This window comes from Wyeomyia smithii, chromosome 1 (genome assembly GCF_029784165.1).
Source record: "Wyeomyia smithii strain HCP4-BCI-WySm-NY-G18 chromosome 1, ASM2978416v1, whole genome shotgun sequence".
In the NCBI taxonomy this organism is placed as follows: Eukaryota; Metazoa; Arthropoda; class Insecta; order Diptera; family Culicidae; genus Wyeomyia; species Wyeomyia smithii.
In genome coordinates this window covers 30,946,691-30,971,497 of record NC_073694.1, presented here as the reverse complement: position 1 = coordinate 30,971,497, position 24,807 = coordinate 30,946,691, and the positions used below count along the sequence as shown (strand labels likewise).

Sequence of the window (24,807 nt, the reverse complement as noted above, 5' to 3'; positions counted from 1 at the left end):
ATATCCTAGAAACTGCAGATGCGACCAGTCAACCCTCGCCTGATGCTTATGGCCACGTCGGTAACCACTTCAGTGTACTTTCCTTTCGAACTTGCGCTTTTGTGCGCGGCATTTTGGCTGATGTAAATCGGACGGTGATTTTTTATGAGATATTCCGCTGGGCGAAAGTTGCCTTCGTTTGTACACATAGCCATACAGTTAGACTGTGCCCAGAGTATAAGCTCTTAACCGTCAGCAGTGCAGTGAACGCAGCAGTAGCTTAATAACGCGATAGTCACGCGTATTCAATTTTAGTTAAAGATCGCCGCCGGATAAAGCGGCTAACATGATTAATCGTTTGCTGGGCAGGTTGAAAATTAAATTCAATTGTCTGGCTATCTGGTGCTTTGAATTTATTACCTCTCGTCTAGAGGATATACAATCATATTAGAATGTATACGAGGTCAATAACAATTTAAATTTTAGATATCTTCGAAGACTTACAAACATGCTGAAATGTTTGGATAGAGAAGCCTGTAAATTGGGAAACAACAATCCTACACGTAATGTTGTGAAATCAGAGGGGAAAAATAGCGGCAGTGAGTCGCTAACAGGTTGCTTTCCGGTTAGGCGCTTATCACTAACCAAAACAACACGTTTGTTTGGTTGTTATTCACACAAAACATCGAAACAAAAACCCCTTCACGCTCAGTGGTCGTTCGAATGTACCCTTTGGTACATGCCTCCCCGGCACAGAACTGAATACTCAGTTGTTATATTCAGTAACAGTGCCAACTGCGCGGCCTTTTTGTATTAGTCATATCTTTTACGATGTTTACTTAATACCAGCTGAATCGTGCACCGAATCACACTTGTCCTGCTCCTAATTACCGTTGTAAAGGTATGACGAATTTTCGTTGAGGTTCTCGGGATAACGGCAAGTAAATGCTGATTTTTTGCAATCAGATGATTTTAGGTTACCTCTGGGTGAAAAAAAACTTACAGGCTTTGATTCAAAAGTATAAATAAAAGCAAGTAAGCAGAGCTCTATTTTCCTCTCCTCTTCTCTGTCTTATGCTAAGCAATTTTAAAACGTTTCACTTCGAACCTCGAGCATTTTATTTGAGGTCTCTACACAACTAATAATTTTCAGCAAGTATTCAACAATTGAAAGCAGTGCTTTTTTTCCTTTCCTAATCAATCTCGCGCTCGCACTTGACCGTGGTCCAGATTTATCGCCATTGATACAACCATCGCCCGATTTGCACCGGAGTTGGCCTCTAATGTAAAAGATAAACGTTGAAGAAAGTAATGTTTTTGATTGCACCGCATAATTATGCCATGCCGGTGCAGCTTTTCTCGAAACCGGTAAAAGAAAAACCAGTTGTGCTTTCCGTGCGCGCGCAAGCTTTTTCGACCGGCGGCGCTGCGCTGCGCTACGATAAATATAAAAGCATATGAACTAAAATTTCCATATTTCCAAACCCGCCTTCGATAACCCTGCCAACCGATTAACATCCGCGGACGAAACATCACAGTGACATAACCTCGTGCGAAGCCCACCACCCGTGAACGGATTTGGGTCATCCGCCACTATCGTGCTATCGCGTGGAATAATGGTAATTTGTGCTCGCGAGAGAGCGCGCGCGCCGTATTCGACAGGTCGCGATTACAATCTGTGCCAAAAGGAGAAACAGTTAGAAGAAATAATTCCCATCCGCGGTTGGTTTCTTCCGCAGCGCGCTGATAGCCAGGTCAGCCACATATATTTTCGGATTTATGTTTTTTTGATCGGTTTTAAGTAGCAGATTGTATGCCAACATTCTGCCCGTTTGATGGCTTCGGGATGCTGTTGATTTTGAGGTCGAGTGCCTTCCCGTTGAGTTTGGCGGTCGGTTTTCATTATTATTATTTTTTTTGTGTTGCCTGATATTTTGGTGGCAATTAAAAGATGCAGGAACGATCGTAAAATTTCAAAATGACATCACATATTTTTGACGTTGACTAACGTCTATATCGAAGTTAGGCCCCTGAATTTGAAAATCTAGTAATTCAACCAGGGAGAACCAGAGAAAAGTGGTCAGGTTTTGAGCGCTTATTTTGCAGTCATCTATAATCAGGTTTTCGAGGTTTTGGCATCTATCGATCAGAAATTCTTCTACGGTTAAATTTATGTAACAAAAACAAACTATTGTTTGAGATACACTATTGAAAAATTGGTAATTAATATCGATTGTCTAAATCATACCGCGCAGCCAATCACTACCTCTCTTCCCAAGCACAGTCGACACTAACGGATACAATCGATCTGACTTTGTTGTTATTGTTGTTGTCACTTTCTGTTTCCGATGTTTATGCTGCTGCTAGCGGAAAAAACCTTGCAAATATGCATCTTTTTGTTGGTGTTAATTTTACGACAGCGGCCGGCGCCCCATCATTCTGATTCCAAAACCGCACCAGTGACATGCGGACGCTAGGTGATAGCAGCTGAAAGGAGGAAATACAAAATAGTACCGGTCATCTCGTGCCGGTTTCACCCGTTATGCTGGTGGCTTTAGTAGTAAATGGCTACTGAAAAACACTTAAATGGCTGGAATTCTGGACGGACTAACCAGGAAACTATAATCGGCAACTGGCACCTTTTGGTGCATCGAAGTTTTGGTACAGAAGCGGTTAGTTGAATTTTCTGTTTTACAAAATGCTGCTGCTAGCGGAAAAAGCCTAGCAAAAATGCATGTTTGTGTTGATGTTAATTTCACGACAGCGCTAGGTGTTAGCAGCTGAAAGGAGGAAAGACAAAAAGTACCGGTCATCTCGTGCCGGTTTCACCCGTTATGCTGGTGGCTCTTAGTAATAAATGGCTACTGCAAAATACTAAAATGGCTGGAATTCTGGACGGACGAACCAGTAAACGAGAATAATCGGCAACTGGCACCTTTTGGTGCCTCGAAAATTTGTTACAGAAGTTTTGTAAAAGAAGCGTTGCAATTCCCTCTACTATTTGCTTCAATGGAATATTTTTTTTTAGAATACGGTAGTCAACGTCATGCGGTCGTGTCTCGAATACCACCCCCCTACTTTTTTTTATTATAATAATAAAAAAATGCTGCTTATATGTCAGGTCGGAGTGGTCAGAACACATTCCTCTTCCTACGCTAGCAAAACTAGTGTTAAACTTTCTAGCGTTAAAACTCGCAATTAACCAGAAATGAACCACACTCCAAGAACGTTAAATTAAATTTCTACAGCAATCGGAGTGAAACTAGCAGACGTGGAATTTTCGTCATCTCAAATTTTAAGTGACTACCCGAATTTCCAAAACATTAAAACGATTTTTCCACACTTCGTTTTCTTTAATTGTAAAAAAACAGTAAAAACAAACCTGTAACGTAACCTTAGGGATCTAACTATCATAAGAGCAGTTTCAGTTACTAATTTCAGATCTAGATCAGGATTAAACAGAAATTGGATTTGTATTAAATTGGAATTAGATTTTATATAGCTTGAATTTGGATAAAATAAATTTAGAATTCAAAGCCCTTTTTTTTTGGATAAAATTTGTAAATTCAGATAAAAATTGGATATAGATTAGGGTGGGGAATCGTTATATGGAAAAAACGAAACTTGATAGCAGAAAGCCAGAACCAAGTTTTTTTTTTGTTCTATTTGGAGACTCAAACAATCCTAAATTTATCGGAAGTCGATTGGTTTAGTCTCCGCTTGGCGCATTGCATTTCAATTTTATATGGAGATTTGTATGGTAAAACCAACGTTTTGCATTTTCCATTATAAAGAGCTCAAAGTGGTTCAAACCATAGGTTTCATGACTTCAAATGGTAGGTTTTTTGATGCCCAACAACTTGGCCGAAGACATCAAAGAGCTAGGGTGTTCCAAAAAAATACTGGAGCTGTTCGAAGTTGAGTATGTCGAAATTTATGTTGCAAATCATTTTTTCTGCCAACACTGCCAGTGTACCGGCGTTAGACAGATTTCCATCAGAAGTTACCTCTGAAACACGTTGTAGATTCTACCTACGCCTCGAATATTGACCTGAATTTGTTTGTTTGACCCAGCTGAGTGTATAAACTTGTTACGACAGGTTATTTCTGATGGGAATGCTACTGGCGCCGGTACATTGGTAATGTTGGCAGAAAACAAGATTTTCTGCATTTAAATCGACTAACCCAACTTTGAGCAGTTATAGCTCTTCTTGGGGACATCCTAGCTCTTCAGTGCCTTCTCCAAAGTTGTTGGGCATCTAAAATACTACACTTCTACATAATGTAGTGCATTATTAGATCATTATTGAGCTCTCTAGAAAGGTAAATGCAAAAAAGTAGGTTTTCCCATATAATTTTTTATACAAATTTGAAATGCAATGCGCCAAGCGGAGGCAAAACCAATTGACTTCCGATAAGTTCAGGGTTGTTTGGGGCCCCAAAAGGAACCAAAAAAACTTGGTTCTGGAAAATCGATCACTTTTCCCCACCCTAATATAGATTCGACTGACATTCGATTAGACCTAAATTAGATTTAGATTGGTTTCAGGGTTGGAAAAGATTTCGATTGGGTTTGGATTAGATATAAATTGGATTTGGATTTGATTCGAGTTGGATTTGAAGAAAATTTGCATTGGATATGGATTGCATTTGGAATGTACTCGAATAAGATTGAGTTTGGATCGGATTAGGATTGGATTTGGATTGGATTTGGATTGGGTTTGGATTGGATTTGGATTGGATTTGGAATGGATTTGGATTGGATTTGGATTGGATTGGGATTGGATTGGTATTTAATTTGGATTGAATCTGGATTGAATTTTGATTGGATTTGAATTGGATTTAGATTGAATTTGAGTTGGATTTGGATTGGATTTGGATTTGGATTGGATTTGGATTGGATTTGGATTGGATTTGGATTGGTTTTGGATTGGATTTGGATTGGATTTGGATTGGATTTGGATTGGATTTGGATTGGATTTAGATTGTATTGAATTGGATTTGGATTAGATTTGAATTGAATAATTTTGAATTGGATTCTAATGGATTCGTAGTGGATTTGAATTGAATTTAGATTTAATAAGAATAAATTTAGATTGGATTCGTAATGGATTCAGATTGGATTTGAATTGTAATTGGAATGGATTAGGATTGGGTTTGGGTTTGATTAGGATTGGATTTGGATTGGTTTTGGATTGGATTGGATCGATTTTGGATTGGATTTAGTTTAGACTCGGATACGATTTGGATGTAGATTCGATTGGCATCGGAGTTGTATTGGATTTTGAATAAATTTAGATTGTATTGGATTTGTATGAGTTGAATTGGAATTGGCTTAAATTTTGAATGAATTTCAAATTTGGATTGGATTTCGACGTAGATTTAACTTTAATCTAGATTTGATTTCGACACTTTAGAATGAATATCGATTGTCTTCAACTGTGTCCAGCTGGAACTTCTCAAACTCCTAAGCCTTATCTAATATGATAATAATAATGGATTATTTAACAGTATGATCTGATACAAAGTAGAAGGATAAACGAAAGTAATTTCAAATAAAAAAAAAAGGATAGACATCACCTTGTCTAGCCGTGTTTGTAATTTTAAGTATTTTTGCGTGTTTTCGAACGATATTTCCCCACATCTGTTAGCGAGTAAATGACGAGCATGATAATAAGAAGAGAGTACAAACCAGGCATGCGCGGCATTTCTATACGCATGCATTATTCGATAACAGCGCGATAATCACCTATTTGACGTTCAATATGCTTGGCTGCGTTCGGACAGTTCGAACCAGGGGCACACAGACGACGGCGAAGGTGCTTGTAACTTAGCCATGTTGATAGTTTATATTCACCCGAGTGCTAGTCGGTAACAGGAGAATGAAACGTGATTTGGGTTTATTTTATTATGACTACTCGCTAATGATGACGGCGAAAGGTTTGCCATTCCGCTTTAATGGCAATTGTTGAATTGTTATGTGATCCTTATTGTGACTATAATAATCGACTGGTGACGACTCGATCGATCATCAAGTGAAATCAATCGCAAGTAAAACCTAATGATTTCAGTTGTAAAATGTGTTATCAGGAAACTCCGACGATATATTAACAACATATTTTTAGGCAAACATGTGCCTTAGAAAACCTCAACTATTCAACTCGCAGCTGAAGCATTTCGCACTCTGTGCGATTTTTCTTTGTTCCGGTTGCAAGCAGACCAGTGCGCAACGGTCGGGCTTTCGCTCTCGGTGCATTCCTGTTGTTCGCAGACAAATGCTGCCCCTGCAGTCTTGAGCTGGGGGTCTGGAAATCTAATGGCCTCCCGAGGTCGACGGCGGCGCCACAGTGTCGATTAGAATGCGGTGTGGCAGCGACAGCCTGTTGGCATCCGCATTAAAGAGTGATCACAGCGATCAGCGGGTTGTAAATGTGGCTTTTTATCCATTTCTCGCTTTCACGGTTGCACCACAGCGCGAATGGGATTGGTTTATTCGAGAAGCGGCGTGCGCTCCGGGTGACAGGAACTGCACTGCTTTCTAGCTCGAAACCACTGAGCTGAGCATGGATGGGATAAATGGGATCTGGAATGAATAGGACTGCCTGCTAGTCTATACAAACAAGAAGTGAGAGTCATTAGTGGAAATCCGAATATAGGCCATATAATCAGTTTTTCGTAGGGAAAAACGAGGAGGTAGCGGAACCTGTTGCGAAACGGGTTTTAATGTTTTCCTTCTCATTTGAAGATCATGACTTTGCAGGGCCGTCGCTTTTCTTCCAGTCGTTATGCCTTAGGTACTTCCGTGAGCAGATGGCAGGAAAGTGAGATGCTCAGGTGGATGGCTCCGGCGGATGTGTGTCTCTCGGACGTGACCCAATTCTGTCCGCACCGAGGAGTGCGGTAAAACATCGCATACAGCTCTTTCTTTCTGGAGCAGCTAACTGGTTTTCCTCCCGGAGCCAGAAAGCTATTGAAGCGGTTGGATTGTTGGTCGGACGGTCGCTTGTTTGGTCTTTCCCGTGTGCGCGATCATCATCTTTTGTTTTGGCCCGTGCGCTCTGGCAGTGGAAGCTGCTGGCTCGGCAAGTCGGGCAAAAATAGGCCGCCAACGAGCGAACATATAACAGAAGCGTTCGGTAAGAAATAGTGCCAGAGAAACCCGGATGGAATGTCACTGAACGGCCGCGTCTCATACCGGATCCGAGCGCGCCAAGCTTCCGTCAATAAGGGGCTACGGATCAGTAACAGCTGAGTGCCACTTTTGTTGTCGGTCGATGTTGAGGGCCTTTTCTAAATTGGGTGTTTGCGTACAGAGGCTCTTTTTTCTAGATGTGTGAATAAAACACTGGAAGTAAGGCTGCTTGAGAGGGATCGTAAAATAATGATACCTGACTGACATGAATACCTGGGTGTACGTTCTACCGGTGATTTTCACGGCTCAGGTTGGCACATTTCTGTAGTGGATAGTTCACTTACCTGAAGAAAAAAAGAAAACAGTAACATATTGAATGGCAGATCATTTGCATATGGCGAAATATTATTTAAGTGTATTTTTTTGTATAACAAAGCTTGCAAATTCTCACTCAATCTCTATGATGACAGATTCAATCGTTTCACTCAGGCTATGGCAAGCCACCATTTTCTCGTCATCTTAAATATGTTTTCGCCATTATATAGCTGAATTCCACCAAACGCTCATAATGACGTGACTCATGAACTTTTGTAATTTCATTGTGAACATGGTGAGCCCCAAATTTGTGTCACTCAGTGCAATGGACGGTTTCGCTTGAATATATCTGTGGCAGCGCCAGAAGCCTTATCTGTACCGTAGGACCATTTTAAAACATTTTCCACGAAGCAAACACTAGAAACGTAATGCCCTCTTTGTTACTACGTAAGCCCAAGTTATTTTAATGACAATAAAGCATAACTTAATAAATATGATACCTACTCTCCAATCAACAACTAATCCTTCACCGAAAAGCGAATGCGAATTCCGCCGCCACCATAGGTAAGTACTTTCTAGCATTCTCCTGCATCACAACACAACGGCGATGCCGGTCACCATTTGCTCTCAATTCACGACTAGCCGCGACGCAATTTACGGTGGAATTGGCCGTAAAAGCAGAGCAGCCTACTTGATGCACCGTTTTTTTTTTTGCTAGGCTCATATGGAAAGACATCAACCTTCTTTCTCTTTTTGTCTAATTACTAATAATCAGCTCCATTTTTCGAGTCAATCACTGTAATTTGATCGTTGTGTCCGGTTGTGTTTCCAAACGACCAAAGCAATTATAAAACAGGGGTAAATGATTGTTCCGATTCTATATAAGACGTTTTTTTTTTGTTTATTGCTTTAGCAGATTTGAAAAAAAAATCAAAATATTTTTATTTCTCACTGCACTGCAGTGGACTCAGCATCCGAATGTAGGGAGGTTGTACCGGTACAAACATGAAAGACTTCCAAGCCGATCAAGCAAAGCGTGCCGCGCTGTCCGTGCAAGAAAAGTACAAAATTGCCACTCAACCTTCATATCGCCGCAATAATAATGATGAGTGTCTTAATTGAATCAGCATTTTTTTCTGACAATTGCATATCTGGTATAATTTCCATAATTTTCCTAGTTCATTTGATTGAGTGAGAAAACTTGGCCGAAATTTTGAGAATTGACATTGGAAGCGACGGATGTTGAAAACAAAGTTCGCGAGTCCAGAGTGTACAGTTCCAGCCACATGTACCATCTGTTCTACTGCTACTGATTTGTATTAACCGAGAATAGTCTAATTTGGCAACTTAACAAGCACCCGAGTCCAGGGGTCTAACAAGCGCAATTATTGTTCAGTTCCAATATTACCAAGCGTGCAAGATAATCGTCCCCCCATCTGGAAAGCAACACGCGTAATTGGAGGAGAATTCTCCACACAGAGAAGCATAGCCCAGAGGCTTTGCGAGTGGCCAGCGTAGCTCTCTAGGGAAGTTACGGATTGATTTGCTTCGCTGCATACTTTGTCGTCGTACATGGAAAAATTCTTTGTGATCGACAGACAGCGCGATATGCTTGATTGATCACCGGTTGAAGTGCCCACGGTGATTACCGAATAGCAAACACCTTTGTACCATCTTCCTGGCAGGCGTGTTGAGTGTGCTTTACTTCGTGGCAAAAAAACCCCAACATGGTCAGCGGTTATGGCGAACCGCTCATGCCACATGCCTTGGAAGAAAACGCAACTGCTTCGTACGATGATGATGGGTGTCGATTATTTCAGTGTGGTTGAACTCATTTCCTTGACAGTCACCCACCGATGGAGCCCCCTGCTGGAAAGAAAAGTTCAGCTGTGGAACGAACAGATGAGACAGGCGAGAAATTTGTGTCCGAAAGTGGTTCAAAACGTGGGTGATCACACGGGTTGAAACAGGTCGGTAATTATGTTGTTATGTTGTTATGTGCCGTAGCAGTTTAGCGATACTTGTTTTTTCCTATTTTTTTATTAATACAAGGGTTGTGAGCTTAGAGGTTATAAATTACAAACAACAACTTTTGGTGTTTTCTAGGATTATTTCTCTTTACATACATGTAATTTAATCATTTTAAGCTTACTTGCGTAATTGTATTGTTTAATGTTTTTTTCCATTATCAAGAATGATTACTATATCTTTTCAAATCTCCATCTCTACTAAAATTAATGCTTTTTAATTTTCTTCTACTTTGATCTCTCACTGGATGATTTTTAGGGGAAAGTTTTCTAAACCTATCAAATTTTTAATACGGATCTATTTTTTTGCTCAATGCTAGCACATTCATCAACAATCCTAAATTTTGATCAACTTTGTGGATATTTCACACACATTTTTAATGTAAGATTGAGTTTCTTCTTATAATTGTTTTTGACATTTCTAATTTAATTTTTAGCCACACATTTTATTCTTTTTGTTTTTTTCTGGCCTTAGGAATCGTTTTTACGTCGATTCTGAGCCTTAATATTATTTCAATTTTTTTTTTTTTACAGTTTTTGGCGATTTTAGGCTTTTCTATTCTGCTATTATTACTGGAAGAATCATGTTTGTGCTGCTGAGCATAACTTGAGACTTTGTTACTATTCTACTTTTTTACAAGGATTTTTTGGCGGTTTCTAATTTTAAGAACATACTCTGCTAAAATTTGTTCAGGTCTTTAGAAGCATTTGTCGATTAAGAAATTTTCTTTCTAATGAATGAGATGAGATTTTAACTTCCATCGAAAATAATTTTGTCTATACTTTTACGCATTTTCGGTCATACTAAGCTTAGAGGATATTTCCTTTTCAACATGTTCTGGACTTTATAAAGGTTTTCTGATGGATTGCCTAATATGGAACAATATATAATTTTAACTTTGCTTTAAGTTCAAAATCATTTTTCTTATTAAACCCTAAAAGCGATTCTTAGTAATCCTGAACTTCATGTTATACGATATCATTTTGTGGGACCATTCTAAGTTGACAATGTGGTACATTAATTTTTATACACTTTTTTACCAATTGCTTGGATTTAATGTTTACAAACGTTTTAATCTTTTCGTTCTACGTTCTTATGTTTGTACTATTTACTAACGTTGTGGCCCCAGCAGTAGCAGGTGAGCTGGTTTAAATCGGATCCACTTGCAGTATAATGTTTTGCATTTCACTGAGATATGCCACACAGACAATCACACCTATACGTGGCCTCAATAGCATTCTTCTTTTTTCCTTGTAGAAGCTTTTGACCCCCGTCACCATTAGTTGGATAAGTTGTGATAGTCGCCCAATATCATTTTCATTAGGGGCAGTCCACATTCCACGTGAGCAACTTAGATGGGGGAGAGGGAGGGGCAAGGGAATAACGTAAATGTTCACGATTGTCCACGGGGAGGGGAGGGGTTAGGGGGTAATGATATTATTCACGTAGATATTTTCTAAAATCAGATACTCTGATTTTAGAGCCATTGTCAGCTATATTTTAAATGAATTTGGAATCATTTTATTCGTGACCTCTCCGTTTTTTTGGAAAGGTTTATGAAAATAGCTTGAGGTGAACTTCTAGATGACTTTGGAATAAATGTATGCTTTTTTGTTGTAGGTTGAATTTGAATTATTTCTTTTTGGCCTCTTCTTTTACGTTATAACAATTCATTTAATTTGAACCAAATTTAAGAACATTTTCTTTATTTTTTTTTTTTGGATTCCAGATGCGTCCTCAAGCATTTTTGATCAATTTGGAAACCCTTGTTTGCTTCAACCGTTTTTTCAGAGAATTTTTTTATATATTTTAGGTCGATTTTTATTTTGCTTGTTTTTTTTTGTATTTAAGAAGCATTTGTCGGTTCTTTTTGTCTAAGTTTTGATCATATTTGTTTTGACCTATTTCTGTCGTATTAAAGTATTTTAAACAATTAACTTTAGTTTTTTGTGGATAATTTGGAATAAATTTTTGCTAGAGGCTCTCGGCCTTTTCCTCATGCCTAATTAACAAAAATTTCCTGCAACGTTCGAAATTAATTTTGTTTTGTCGATGTTCACGGTTGTCCACGGAGGGGGACGGATGGTCTAAAATGACGAAGTCCACGTGGAATGTGGGCGGCCTTTTATATGTTGGTTTAAATCAGTCTCAAATCACGAAGTTAAACAATTCGTGCTTTATCGGAACAAACCACAAACACTTGTGCGTGGCCTCAACAGCATTCTTTCATCTGGTGGTCTAAAGCGGTACCAAATATGAATAAGCTAATTGTGCATCTCTAATCAACCGACTGACGGAGAATGAACAGGAAATAGCTTGATAGAGACGGATATAAATTATATAAATGATCGCATCACTTATGGAAGTGAATCCTGATTCATCGGGATTACTAAAAAATATCATTTCTGTGACCATTGTGGAGACAGCAAAGGTTACATTAACATCCCTTCCCTCTTCCGTCTGATTGCAAGGACGTGGCCGGCGCCGTTATTGATCATTTCAAAAATATTGAGCCACTAAAACTTGTACAATGAGAATACTTTTCATTATAAAGACTCCTTTTTTGTTTCATTTTTTCCTTCACCACAGTCAGTTTTAATCATCTTTTTATTTATTTTCGTGAATAATGCTACTCTCGAGACAATTTTTGGGATTGAGATTCGCATTTAAACAAAAACGTACCGCGTGAAACGGACTGTTTTGAAAAATCTGCGTACATTAGAAAATGCGCTTAAGAACTCGCATAAGTGCCAAAATCAGCGTAAAAAAAACATTGTAAAAACTGCATAAAAATATATTTGAGTAGTTTGAGAGGTAAACTCTATTGCAGGGTATAAAAAAAAACAAATTGTACAATATTTGAAATTAACAATAGAATGTACTTACAAAAGATATAAAAGAAATTTTAAGCTCACTATTTTTTAAGTGCGTCTTACCAAAACCGAACATCAAATAAAAGCGTAGAAATCCAACACTCGCGGATTTCTATACTCATTTATGTTGAACGACAGCCACAGCCCAAATTCTCCGTTTCTTCTCTATCAGCCACCTGCGTAAATCAATTCCAGGAACTTGATCAATCAACCCACAGGAAAGGAATTCATCACTCAAAAAAGAAGCGAAAGACATAAAAAACAATGCAGGTTAAATCTAATCTGGCCAAACGACGCAGTCTGCGGCGGTAGCCTGAACCGTTAATCATTGAACAGACACTGATATGGCCTAGTGCCAGAGCCGCAGATAGTTCGTAGCAAGTGGTAGGGTATTGTGACTTGCGGATATTAAGGTTAGGGGCTACCATTCGGTTCGCACCGTTCGATCACGATTCTATGAAAAGAGCTGAGAACAATGAGAAGAAAGGTAGCCCACGATGAAGGCGACAACCGCGATAAATCGCCGCCGTTCGTCATCCTAGAGCGGTGCGTTTTTATGCTCGTGGCAGTGAGCAAAAAATAAACCCAAGCAATTTCCCATTCGGGGTGGAATGTTTGTTTTGGCCTAATCTTGCTCAACGTCATTCAACCGTCATTCATTCATTCTTCACGCTAGCGCTGCCATGTTTGAGCAAAGGGAAAAAGAAACTGATCTGAATTGAGCAAAATCGGGTTCGTCGCTTTCTTCTCCGCAGGAGACCGGGATTCTTTTGTTTGTGACGATTTGCTTATCTGCGTTTTTCTCTTCGATGCTTTCATTCGTTGAGAAAAATCTCAGATCGAGTTTGGTTGGATAAAAAGAGATGATGACGATGTTTATATCTATTATAGTCCGCTTGATGTGATCGATATTCATGCAAACAATGAAATTACGAGTACTATAAACTATATAGTCTCAGGCATAAAAGGTTTGCTCACCATAATTGATCTATGACAAGCAGTTTCGAATCTACTTTTAACATAAAACAAGCTATTTTTGCTAGCGAAGAATTTTCTGCCTTGACTGCCACTGATCAGTACCAATAAGACAGTAATATGTTGGTGAAATAACACAAGGTAAACAGTAAGACTGATCGTCCGGATAATAGCGATACCGTCATATGCTAACGCAAAAGAAAGCAATAAAAAGTACTGTAATTGAGTTCGCTCATAACCCTTCTATGTTTCACATCTTCTTTCACTTAACAATCATCTACCGTCGAGGCTGCACGTGTCCGAGAAAAAGATACTTTGGAAAAGTATTACCCCAAGGCAAGAAATAGAAAACTGTCTGAGCTGAGCCAGTTGCATGCCTTTTAGGTTTACTTAGCCCCCAGCCGGCTATTTATCGTCCGATAACAAATTAAGCGTAAAATAGATAGCAATCCTCAGCTGGCAGCTGGCTTCGATAATCGAAGAAGGGGAGGAGGGGGATAGTGAGAGAGCAGATTTGCTGCTGGAAGTCCCCGCCCAGCTCATTAGCTATTAAGTACGTTTTGTATATCTAGTTTAGTATTAACACGGTTTATGAACATGCACAAGTAGCAAACAGTCGATTTTATCGCGCGATTCGATCTGCTATTCTTTGCCGAGTTAGGGAATGAAAATCAAACCCATTCACAGTGAGAGTTCGTCGATTTGTATAATTTTTTTTTTAGTTTAGCGGTTGGAGTTAGTTTAATTGAGTTGGGTAACACCTAATAACTGATAAAATATTCCAAAAAAAGTATATTTCTTCATTATCGCGTATGAATCGCCACTTGATGTTCTCTGACTGTCGTCTTTAGTAACCACGTTCGAACTACGACGCCTTGGCAAGCAGCAAAGATTCATCGCACATGTTATTATAGATCATTATTTTATTACTGAACACTTTGCGGTTCCTTGCCCGATTTATGACTCTTCTGCTCCGTTTTTTTCCTTACAGACGAGTAATTTCTCTACCATCCCAGCTGCTGCTAGCGAGTGTTCTCTAGCGTTACTGATAACGGTTTCGATTGGTTTTCTTCGTTCAGACACGAGAAATTCTGCTGACCGTTTGCAGCAGCATGCATACCAATTGCGAACCAGAACCAGCTGTTCTTGCGGAACGGTTGGATTTGAAAGATTTACGCATCACATATGTACAAATGTTACCGGGGTTCTATTTGTTCGAATTTTGAATAACTCGCAACAGAACGTTCAGAACGGCAATTCACCAGAATTTTGTATTTTTTTAATCAATTAGCTTTTTTATTAGAGCTCTAATTTTCGATCCTCTTTTCGAGTTTGTTGGCTCATGAAAATTAATTTCTACGGTGCGGATTTTACTACTGTCATTTGGCTCGATCTTTGATCCAAGGGGTATGCATCGATTATTTGACGTAGGACTACGTCTTTCTTTAGTGCTGTGAAAGGAACAACAGAGTAACAAAAGGTTTGTGTGCAAAGCCACGACCGCAAGGTAACACATTACTTACATTTTTTGAATTCGATTGTGATCTCAAGTGATAAGTTCGAAGCAAACTTTTGCTTTTTAATAAATCTTTAAATAATAAACGCTAAGATTACAATAAACAACCTTGTATCAATATGATTATGTCAATAACTTTTATCCAACACTCACGAAATAAATGTGGTGGATTCAAAATGATAATTGGGTCGATTTCCGGCTCAGAGAATACTCATATTAGGTTGTATTTGGCCATTTTTGGTTGCTTCACGAAAACTAGAAGTCACTATCTTGGATTTCAAAACAGCGTCTAGAGTCGATTCCCGGTCTCTGTGCATCATACCAATTACGAAAATACCTATATTGGATGCTATTTTTTAAGTTATGTTCGTCCTAGTTTCGTCAGATGCAAGAGATTCTATTCCGTTAGTAATACGAATATACGAAAAATGAATCTCATTTAATGTTGGCAATCATCAGAACCGGACCGATAGAGCTCTCACACACTCAACAACATAAACCATATCGGGTTGTGGCTCGAAGAAACAAACGATTTCTTCTTCTCGTATGGGATGGATGCAAGTTGCAAGAGATATTGCACTCTCAGCCACGCAACAGTTTATTACGCTGTTGCGTGTTGCATATTGCATCTGTCCGACTGGGTGATGAAATGCTGTTTGTTCCGGATGAAGGCAGAGAGGAGGATGTGCCACAGCTTAGCCACGCAACACTTTTGCTTGTTTTGAATTCAAGATTGTTAGAAATATTTAAAAAAAACATGTTTGAAAGTTAACGTCAAAAACTTTTTTCTTCATATCCACTAAAATCTCAAATTTAACCTCTCATTCTCATTGCGCTTTTTTGGGACTATTCTGTGCATAATATGAGCAACTTGTACGAGTTGATACCCCATTTTGTCATCCCTTTCAGGATTTCTCGGAATTTATCTATAAGGGCTACAATTCTGGATTTTTGATGAATTTTTGAATGGGTCATTGTGGGATGAAAATAGTATTAGTCATTGTTTGGTATCAAAAATTCAAAACTAAAAAAATTGATTTGTGCCTGTCTTGCATTAAACGAACGATATAATATTTGTTGGAGCCGAATGCAGACTCTGAAATAGCTCAAAGAGTGCATTTCTAGTTTATTAAGCATAATTTACTGTCGACCGTGTTGGGGAAACCACTGCCGTGGAACGCATGTCAGTGAATTGTTAAATTCAATAAAATACGTTCTGCTTTCAATATTGATATTTTTTCTTCTCAGATTGTCATTTTAATGTTTTTGAACTTTTGTTTCATGAAAAGACAATTCATGAGAATTACAATGGAATAAATTATAGTGGGACCAATATGCGATTATTTTGCAATACAGCGTGTAAAATAATCCACTATTAGTCCCAGTTTTCATGACCATAGACACTGAATCAGTTTGTCATTGGTCACAGTTATCAAAGTTGTTTGTTTTCCTGAAAGTGAATCATTTTAAACGTGTGAAAACGTTGTTTAATTTGCTGTAAAATGTCCTCGTATGCCGATGGCTCGGTTAAAGATTATCTCGGTTTTGATCTGGCTATTTTTGATTACTTTTAATTTGTTTTTCGTTTAGTTTTACTTAACATTAGCAAAGCAGAATAAAGTGTTGTGGAAAAAAACAATCAAGCTTTGAATACAAATGTTAGTTTTTATAATATCCATTATGGGACTGATATGCGATTAACCAAACTAACTTGATATTTTTTGCAAATTTTACAGAACAAGCTACGATGATTTTCTCATTTATTTTGGGAAGCATCGTCTATTCTAACCGCCGATGGTCATAACTCAAAACCAACGAAAGTGCAGATGGAACTGATATGCGTTTCTTGGCAGCTTTAATTTCCAATTGTACAATAATTAAAATTTTCTACATTTCGGCAGATGCGTAGCTAACAGAGGGATGAAAATTTAAATTTGGATATAATTTTATACCCTGTCTACCTATGAAGAAATAACCACAACTCTTTCAATGCATTATTGGATTGTCCTGATAAGGACAGTTTGTTGTTTTATCTAAAATCGTATCCGCTAGTAAAATGAGATTTAAGCTGAAAGCACTTTCATATAGCTAGTGCTCGCCAACACTGACAGAAGCGGGAAGTCTGTTGTAGCTGCTGCTAAAATGTGACTATCCGTCACACCATCTGCTAGTAAAATGATTTATTTGAGCCAAAAGCAGGCTCTTTTACAGAAAGTGTGGTCCCGGTTAATTAGGTATAATATTCTGTCGTCCAAGCAAGGAAGGAAGCACTTTTGATTGGTGGAAATCTGTATTTTAGCGGATGCGCAGAAACAACACAAAGGAAATCTGTTGAATTTCGTCCCCTGTTCTGTTTTCTCAACAAAATACGCAAATCTTGAATAAAATCGGATTAAACTCTCAGATATGATGAGTCAAACTGAAACGGCACATGTACAGTAGATTTAAAGCACAGCTTTAATCATTAGAAAAATATTCACTGAAATTTTTTGAATATACCTAATGGCCTTGAAAGAGACCGATTTATGCAACCATTAACATTGGCAAAACTCATTAATTCCCCATATCCCGTGTTGTAAAGTTTTCCGCCCTTTTTTCAATTTATCACATTCCATCACTTGTGACTGGTTTGAAGTGATTTATGGGTTCGTTTATCTTGGTGCGCTTGTGACATGTGACAAGGGCCTTCTACGGATTACGTACCCAGCTAAGGTCGCGTAGTTTACAAACTAGCGCTGTATAGGATGCTGACCCTCCCGGTTGCCCTTTACGGACATGAAGCATCGACACTGAAGGAAGCTTATCGATAAGTGCTCGGAGTATATAGACTACGTTCAACTGCGATCGATACTTGGCGGTAAATTGGAAGATGAAGTGCTACCAGGTATACAAACAAGTGGATATAGTGAAGGAAATACAGCGAGGCAGGCTTCTGTGGGCTAGACATTTAACCAGAATGCCTGACGAGAGCGCCGCCAAAAGAATACTCAGTAGAGAACCAGGAGGAGGCCGTCGACTCCGTGTGCGCAGTGGAAGAAGATGCACGATTTGCTGGTGTACGAGGTGATTGGAGAACGGCTTCTCAAGACAGAAGATGCTGTACATCTCTGATTTGTTCGGCCCTAAACCGGTAAACGGTCCGTTGGGAAACAAAGTAAGTAAGTAACTAAGCTGCATAATTAGATCTTCCATAATAATTTATTATGGTCGAACTTGATTGTCCGGAACATGAAAAAAATCATTCTGGATAATCGAGTTTTCCGGATAATTGAATCACAGAAAAATATTCAAATTTGCTATTAACGAACAAAAAATAAATATTTCCTTTTTTAATTTTACTTGTATGATGCAGTGGCGTAACCAGAAATTATTTCTGAAGCGAAAAGAGGTAAAATCTTGAGAAGCAAAACAAATAAATTGGACATTGATTATTTTCACTTAATTCGAACATGTCCAAAACATGCTGGAAGTGACATAAATGGTAACAAATATGCCAGAAGGAATGACGAAGGTCAAATTTCGTAATGAAAATTAAAAACGAAAACCAGAAAAATAAAATTCTATATAATCGAGCCCAAAATTCCGGATAATCGAATTCCGGATAATCGAGTCCGACCTGTAAATGTTTTCCTTCCAAAAAATTCCTAAATCTCGCGATAACCCATGAACCCAGAAAAGATCGATCGAGGAATTTTGAGCTAATGGTGATAACACATTCCATATATTTGTAAGAAATATTCTGTTTATCGATTCGCAATCGTTCACAAAAAGAACTAGACGTCAAACTTTTGTACATGTGAGGGGCGGCTTAAACAGTGTCTGTCTCGAAGTGAACGATTTAATTTGGAATGCATCTTTCCCTTAGCTAACAGCATCATCGCGACACTTTAAGGTAACAACAATTAGGGTAAGAAATCAAAAAACAAATTTGAATCATAGGTAAAACTATATTGATTAAGAAAGACACCGCAATTGGACGAGCAAAATTAACCGGGAAAAAATTCCAATAAGTGCATGTTATCTTTGTCTTACCTTAAGCTGCAAATCCTGCAGGTAACCCATATCGATATACTGCTCCACGATGTTCGAACGTTGCCGGTTTGGAGGCGGCTATAGCCAATTTCCCCCGGACCACAAACCCTTTGCAATAACTAGCTGTCTGTCGGTTTGGAACACTGCAACAGATGATCAGCACTTTTCTCCTTGTTTGCAGCACTCTATTTGCACCTGTAGCTTCATTCCGGTGTTATGTACGCACTTGTGTATGTGTGTCTCTAATTTTTGGCCCACAACTAATCAGTCTTCTTTTGTTTTGCTTTTCTTGCAAACACACCTCCGCGGCGAGAGAAAGTAGGAGGAAGGATGCAAACGATAAACCATCCACTTAACAACACACTGAGAAAACACTTGGCTGCAACAGCCAATCGATATATTTGTACCGTTTCTGCAATTGTTTATTTTGTTTCACTTTTTACTAGCTTTCTTCAAGTACAAGGAAAAATAATACATGATTAGAAACATATGTTTATACCTGGTAATTAAACGGTGAAAAAATAAATCTGTTGCAAACCAAACCACGCTAATTGAATTCCCCTTTTTCTAGTTAACTTAGGATTCAACAATTCGCAAAAGAACTTTTGGAGGAAGAAAACGCCATTTCTTAGTCATTTTAAAACTAGCTTGGTTCATGCATATTCAAAAACCTCGAAGTCCGGTGAATGGAAACACAGACAAACAATACTAGTTAAAAACCTTGCTTCACCAATCGGTCTCTTGGTTTCATGGGCTCTAGTCCACTACACAAACTACCGTTTTATCTTAAACATTATTCACTTTCGAGCAGCAGCCATTTAAGCGCCACCAAGTGTGGGAGGGGGCGCGGCAAAAAAAGTCCAAGAAACGGCTAATCGCTGGCAAATTCAACAGCATCCGAAAGGTGAGTTATGAAACAAGTAGCAAATCTTCGCGGACGGTCTCTGCTACGAAGTTCGTTCTGCCCGGTAATCGGGTAAATATTTGCCCAATTTCAATCCTCGACGGCTTTTTTTGTTGCTTGCCTCTGTCTGTCAGTCAGTTTGAGAGCTTCCAAATATTTTTCTTTTTTTTTTGTTGCTATACTACAAAGGGGCTCATCAGAATGCAGTTGGAATTGGACGGTACCGCGGTAGAGTGGAGCAAAAAACGTTACTCTGCAACGGTTCGCTGATTTTTCCCCCTCATTGCGGTGTTTCAGGTATAGAGCGTAAATTTTGGAAGGAGACGCAATTGAGTTTTAAAGAAAAAAAGTTTACTTTTTAACAGAAAAAGTTAGAAGGCGATTTTTGAGTTACGATCATCTGTTTCACGTACAACTACGGTTGGTTTAACTTGCTTAAGATTGGTTAAAAACATTGTTTCATTCAATATTCTGTTTGAACAAGATCACCATTAACATATATGAATTTATGTGATTACGGTTGAATAAAGCAAATTCATACGATTCTGAATAGTTCATCGACAGAGAACTTCCGGTAACAATCAATCTGAAACTTTTAGCTTTTTGAATATTTATTGAATTCTAGCCGTCGTCGTCAAACAGAATGGTATTTCTTGTACTAAAATTATTTCATAAAAAATTTTTTGAATTCAAAACCTTGCGAAATACTTTGTCTAGCGAACTCAACTTGTTTATTTCGTAGCAGGAGCGTCGCTTTTAAGTTGTGTACTGCTTTCAATTTACCCACCCAGTTGTGCATACGCGAAGGGGAATAGCTTCGGAGAGGGTGCTAAATTAACAGGTGCGTTGAATGTACGCTGGATGGCGTTTCGCTTGAAGACGCTTCAGCTATGTGTTACCGTCTCGTAGTTACGTTCGGATTTGCCGAACCAGTCCAAAATGGTTTCTTCGGTAATAGGTGTGCATACCTTCGGCGAATCCGTTGAACAGTAGTTAAAAGGTGTGATTAAAATAACATCTAATATCCAACTGCAAAAATACTTCACCATCGAAGCGTTCCTTCTTATTTTAATAATTAAAATCTTCCTCCCGTAACAGTCTGTTGAATATTACGGAGAACGTAATATTTTTTTCTACTTCATTACTACACTGACCATATTGCCGATAAGATAAACCAGCGTGAAATCTCGAGCAAAACGTTAGACACTCTGGAACTCTTTTCCAGTTCTCCCAATTAATTCTAACCGAAAGCGGCACAAATGTTCCGCTAATCCGCGTTAATTTCAACACTTCCTAGAAACGTTCGACGAGCGCCAACTGCATCGGTAACCAATTTTATTATCCTGTCGAACATGTACAACAAGTTGATATTTACACAGCTTGAACGTAGACAGTTTTTCCTGCTGCATTAAAACGAAACGGTAGCAAGCAGCTGTATTGCCAAGGTAAAATATTCTGATCCTTGGAACAAGCGATTGTTGATTATTCATAACCTCATTTTTCACTTCACTTTTTTCCCTACAATGACTGACAGTTGCACAGATCACTCCAAACACTATTATTGTTCCACAATGTCTCTCGACAGTCCTTCAAGTCCATCATAGCCGACTAGATTGATTTGAAGCGATACCTATGTTGGCCCGCTCGACCTTCACGTTAAATGGTTGGTCACACCACGCGTAAATTCGCGAGCTTCCGTGACGTAATTTGGCATCCTCACCGACCGCTTAGTCCAACATAGTATTTATTTGCTTAAAATCCTACCTGCGGCACGCAGACGCAAACGATAAGCGACGAACCGCAAAACACGAAAAATCCGACTGTCCTGACTGGGGGGACTTCGAGCAATGAGGTTGGCTCCGGATAGCGCCCAAACCGATGCACGACGAGATGATGTGCTACGAGTGAATGAGTGTGTGCACGGCGGCGGCGATCGGACAGCAGCCGTACGTACGGTAACGGGCACGGTCCGCTGGACACGGAGGCTACAACCGGGACGGAGCAGACCGCAATACCGCGCTCGCTCGTCGTTGGAAGGAAAGAAAGGTATCAAAAGTAGGCTATGGGCTACAAAATTAACTCTCCACCGATGCACTAGACCCACACTAGCGAAAGGCAGAAGAAAAGCAAAAAAGAAATGAAACGAATGAGAGAAATTAGTGCTAGCCTGGGAGAGAGCAAGCACCGGTGGGCACCTGGGCAGCGAAAAGAGGAAATGCAGACCTCACCAACAACCGTGGTTCTCCGTGGAGTGGAGTTTAAAGAGTTGGGAAAATAGCAAAAACCTAGTCTGTTATTATTCACTCTCGGAGCGGTGTTTTGATGGATTCCCTCGAGCCGTCAGCCATGGTCATGATAAGTCTTCATAACATACTTGATACTTTCGATGTTTACACTCCAGGGCTGCAACGATTGCGCGAAAGAGTTTTATCAACGAAATCGTACCACCTAATCCGAAAATTGACTCGATCCGGCAAATTTCATGGAATCAGGAGATTAGTACTTATCAATAGACGGGGACTCCAGGCTTGACCTAGTAGAAGTAACACACAATGCTATTTTTACGAAGATTCACCTTCTGTCAAAGTAAATTTGGCTTTTTTTTTCAAGTACTTTATATGCAAAGATTGATAGCGCTGAAAACCATTTTTTTCTACGAGTATTAAGTTTAATTTAGTTTTTGAAAATTTACAAGAATGTTGAGTTTTTAAACTTACGTTCTAGCAGCCCTGCAAAATATTACTCATCAAAGTATTTCGTCAACAATTTCCTTTTTGACTCGGTCACGGTTTGTCAGAAGGACAGTGGTAACAACAAACTCTATGAGAAATATAACAGGGCAGAGCAATTCAAAAAAAAAGATACATTCCCAAAACTTGATGTATATACACTTCAAAGAAATCCGAAAAAACTGTTTTTTAGAAAGTTATAATTTTCCCAATAGAGATGGTCGGATTTGATGTCTTGAATCTGACCCGTTCGATACCCCCTCCCCCTCCCCCAAGTTCCGCATCAAGTTCTATCAAGCATCAATTTTTGTAATAAACATCGAATCTTTTCTCAAAAATTTTACAATATTTTTAATTCAATTTTTATTTTAATCCAGCTAATAAGTATCAAACCCAAGCTCAACATTTTGTGCATTGATTCTTTTTTTTAATTTCTGATATTTGTTTTTAATGCAAGGACTCCTATTTTGAGGTAAATTTTTTTCCTTCTCTAAATCACAATCACAGCTCCTGAAAATAAATCTATCTGTCTTCTTCTAACCTTACACTATAAAAAATCGACACGTTACTGCCAAGTGTATTCCACTTACTTCTGTGCTAATAGATGAAACATTTCATATCTAAGTGGAATACACTTGCGTTTCACTTCGCAGCACAAAATCAAGTGTCTTACACTTCGGTTTGCCATGTCATGCATACCGAAATCAATCTTTATACACTCAGATTTCAATGATAGAACGCGTCAAATGCCAAAACACGTCGAAATACCGCGAATTCAATTAAAATTCGATATGGGTCGACCTGTTAAAACGATTGGGTTGGTTTATTGGTGTTCATGTGTAAAGAGCATTTAATATGAGCGTGTGATTTTTTTTCAGTGTATAATGGTCTAGTTTTCAATAAGTGTGAGCACGCATTTTTTAAGCTGCTAATCGGTATATGTTTATCTTAAAAACGTAACATCAAAAGCAGCCTTAAACAAATATAAAGCATAGCAAAATCACTAAATTCCGATGTTTTCGAGCTAAATAGGTATAAATTTTCGTTTCTGAAAGAATCCCGGACGGAACAAAAAGTAGAAAGAAATCTTATCCATAGAAACCTCGTAACGACAAACCGTGGCCTGCTTCGACCCACTCTCATTCAGAACCGCTGAATGGGCGCGAAATGTCGGCAAAGGCAAAATTCGTATTTGCGGGAAACATCCACAAACAGCGTAGAGACAAAGAGGCCACTGAGCGTTTTCTCTCTTTCTTTCTCTCTCCTCTATTTCAATGCGCCTACCGTGGCCGTTGATTAGCTGTTTCATGTACCGCCGGGTGTTAGATGTAATAAAAGTCCCAGGCTAGCAGATTCCACATAAGTTACAAGTTACGATCGGTATAGTTGCTTACGGTGGGCTAATGCTAGGTTATCCGGGCTCTATAGCCTCCCTAATTCATGACCTCCACCGTTAATTGAAAACTCAAACAATTCGGAATCCGATCCAACGTACGGCGAAGAACGCAACGGGATTCGAACACCCTTCGCTATATCCCCCGTCCCGCTTCGGATTAGATTGAATCGATCCAAATCAGGTGGGCGTGCGGCGGTGAACCAGCACGACATCAAATGCGAAAATTATCACGTGTGTGGCATAAATTGACCATCGATGCCCAATTAATCATGTTCAGACCGGGAAAACAACGGTTCTCAGCCGTCTGCAGTGTGCCGTTCGCTTCGCGTGCATAGAATGGCTCGCGGTTCAGCAGCGGCCAGCAGACAGAAGATCGCGTACGCTTGATCGTTTTCGTTCGTCAGTCAATGAACGGGTTGTGAGAGCTTCAGAAGAAAGGAATGGTGGGCTTCGGAAGAAATTGATTCAGATGAGATTCAAATTATCCGATACCGAAGCCGACAAGCCAAGCGGTCCGCGTTGATGATAGCTGTTTGCAGAAAATGGTATGTTTTGATCGGTTGCGGCCACCGTTCGTTTCAAGGCAGCTCTCGTTCGCTGGAAGAATGATTCAGCTGAAAGTCTAGCAACCGTCGGAGGGAGGAGTCTGCTTAAGTAATCCACAAGACGGGCACGGATCACATTGAGTGGAAACAACGGAAATATTTAATTGATTACACCCAAGGTGCGGCGATTCGTGTTCTAGAGAACGGTTTCTAGATTCTTGACCACGGTTGCTAACTGGGGCAAACTGTGCGTGCTACAGCTGCAGTATCCCGTTATGTTGAGAGAACACCACTCTCGTCTTAGCCATATATTATTGATAATAACATTCCAAGCTAATTCTAAAACACAAACTTATCTAAACCCACCAAGACACCCACGTAGT

The 24,807-nt window shown here is 39.2% G+C and overlaps 1 protein-coding gene and 1 long non-coding RNA gene across 4 annotated transcripts in view; both read right to left on the bottom strand.

Moving 5' to 3' along the window:
- LOC129733924 (rhophilin-2) overlaps positions 1-24,807 on the bottom strand; it is an 86,036-nt gene that overhangs the window by 21,484 nt on the left and 39,745 nt on the right. Inside the window, exons 1-2 of one of the 3 annotated variants that reach the window (XM_055695546.1) lie at positions 21,519-21,668; positions 18,851-19,300 (exon numbers count right to left, since the gene is read on the bottom strand). The exons of 1 other annotated variant lie outside the window; for it this stretch is intronic. In XM_055695546.1, coding sequence (XP_055551521.1) covers positions 18,851-18,880 — 30 coding nt within the window. In that variant the 5' untranslated portion in view covers positions 18,881-19,300; positions 21,519-21,668. Of the gene's footprint in view, positions 1-18,850; positions 19,301-20,908; positions 21,065-21,518; positions 21,669-24,807 lie in introns of those variants that run through there. One more of the 3 variants, XM_055695547.1, reaches the window with a different exon arrangement.
- Positions 7,212-7,827, bottom strand: LOC129733925 (uncharacterized). The gene is made up of 3 exons (XR_008729742.1): positions 7,563-7,827; positions 7,385-7,455; positions 7,212-7,324 (listed from the first exon to the last, which is right to left on the bottom strand). It is a non-coding gene; the product is annotated as an uncharacterized LOC129733925 (long non-coding RNA).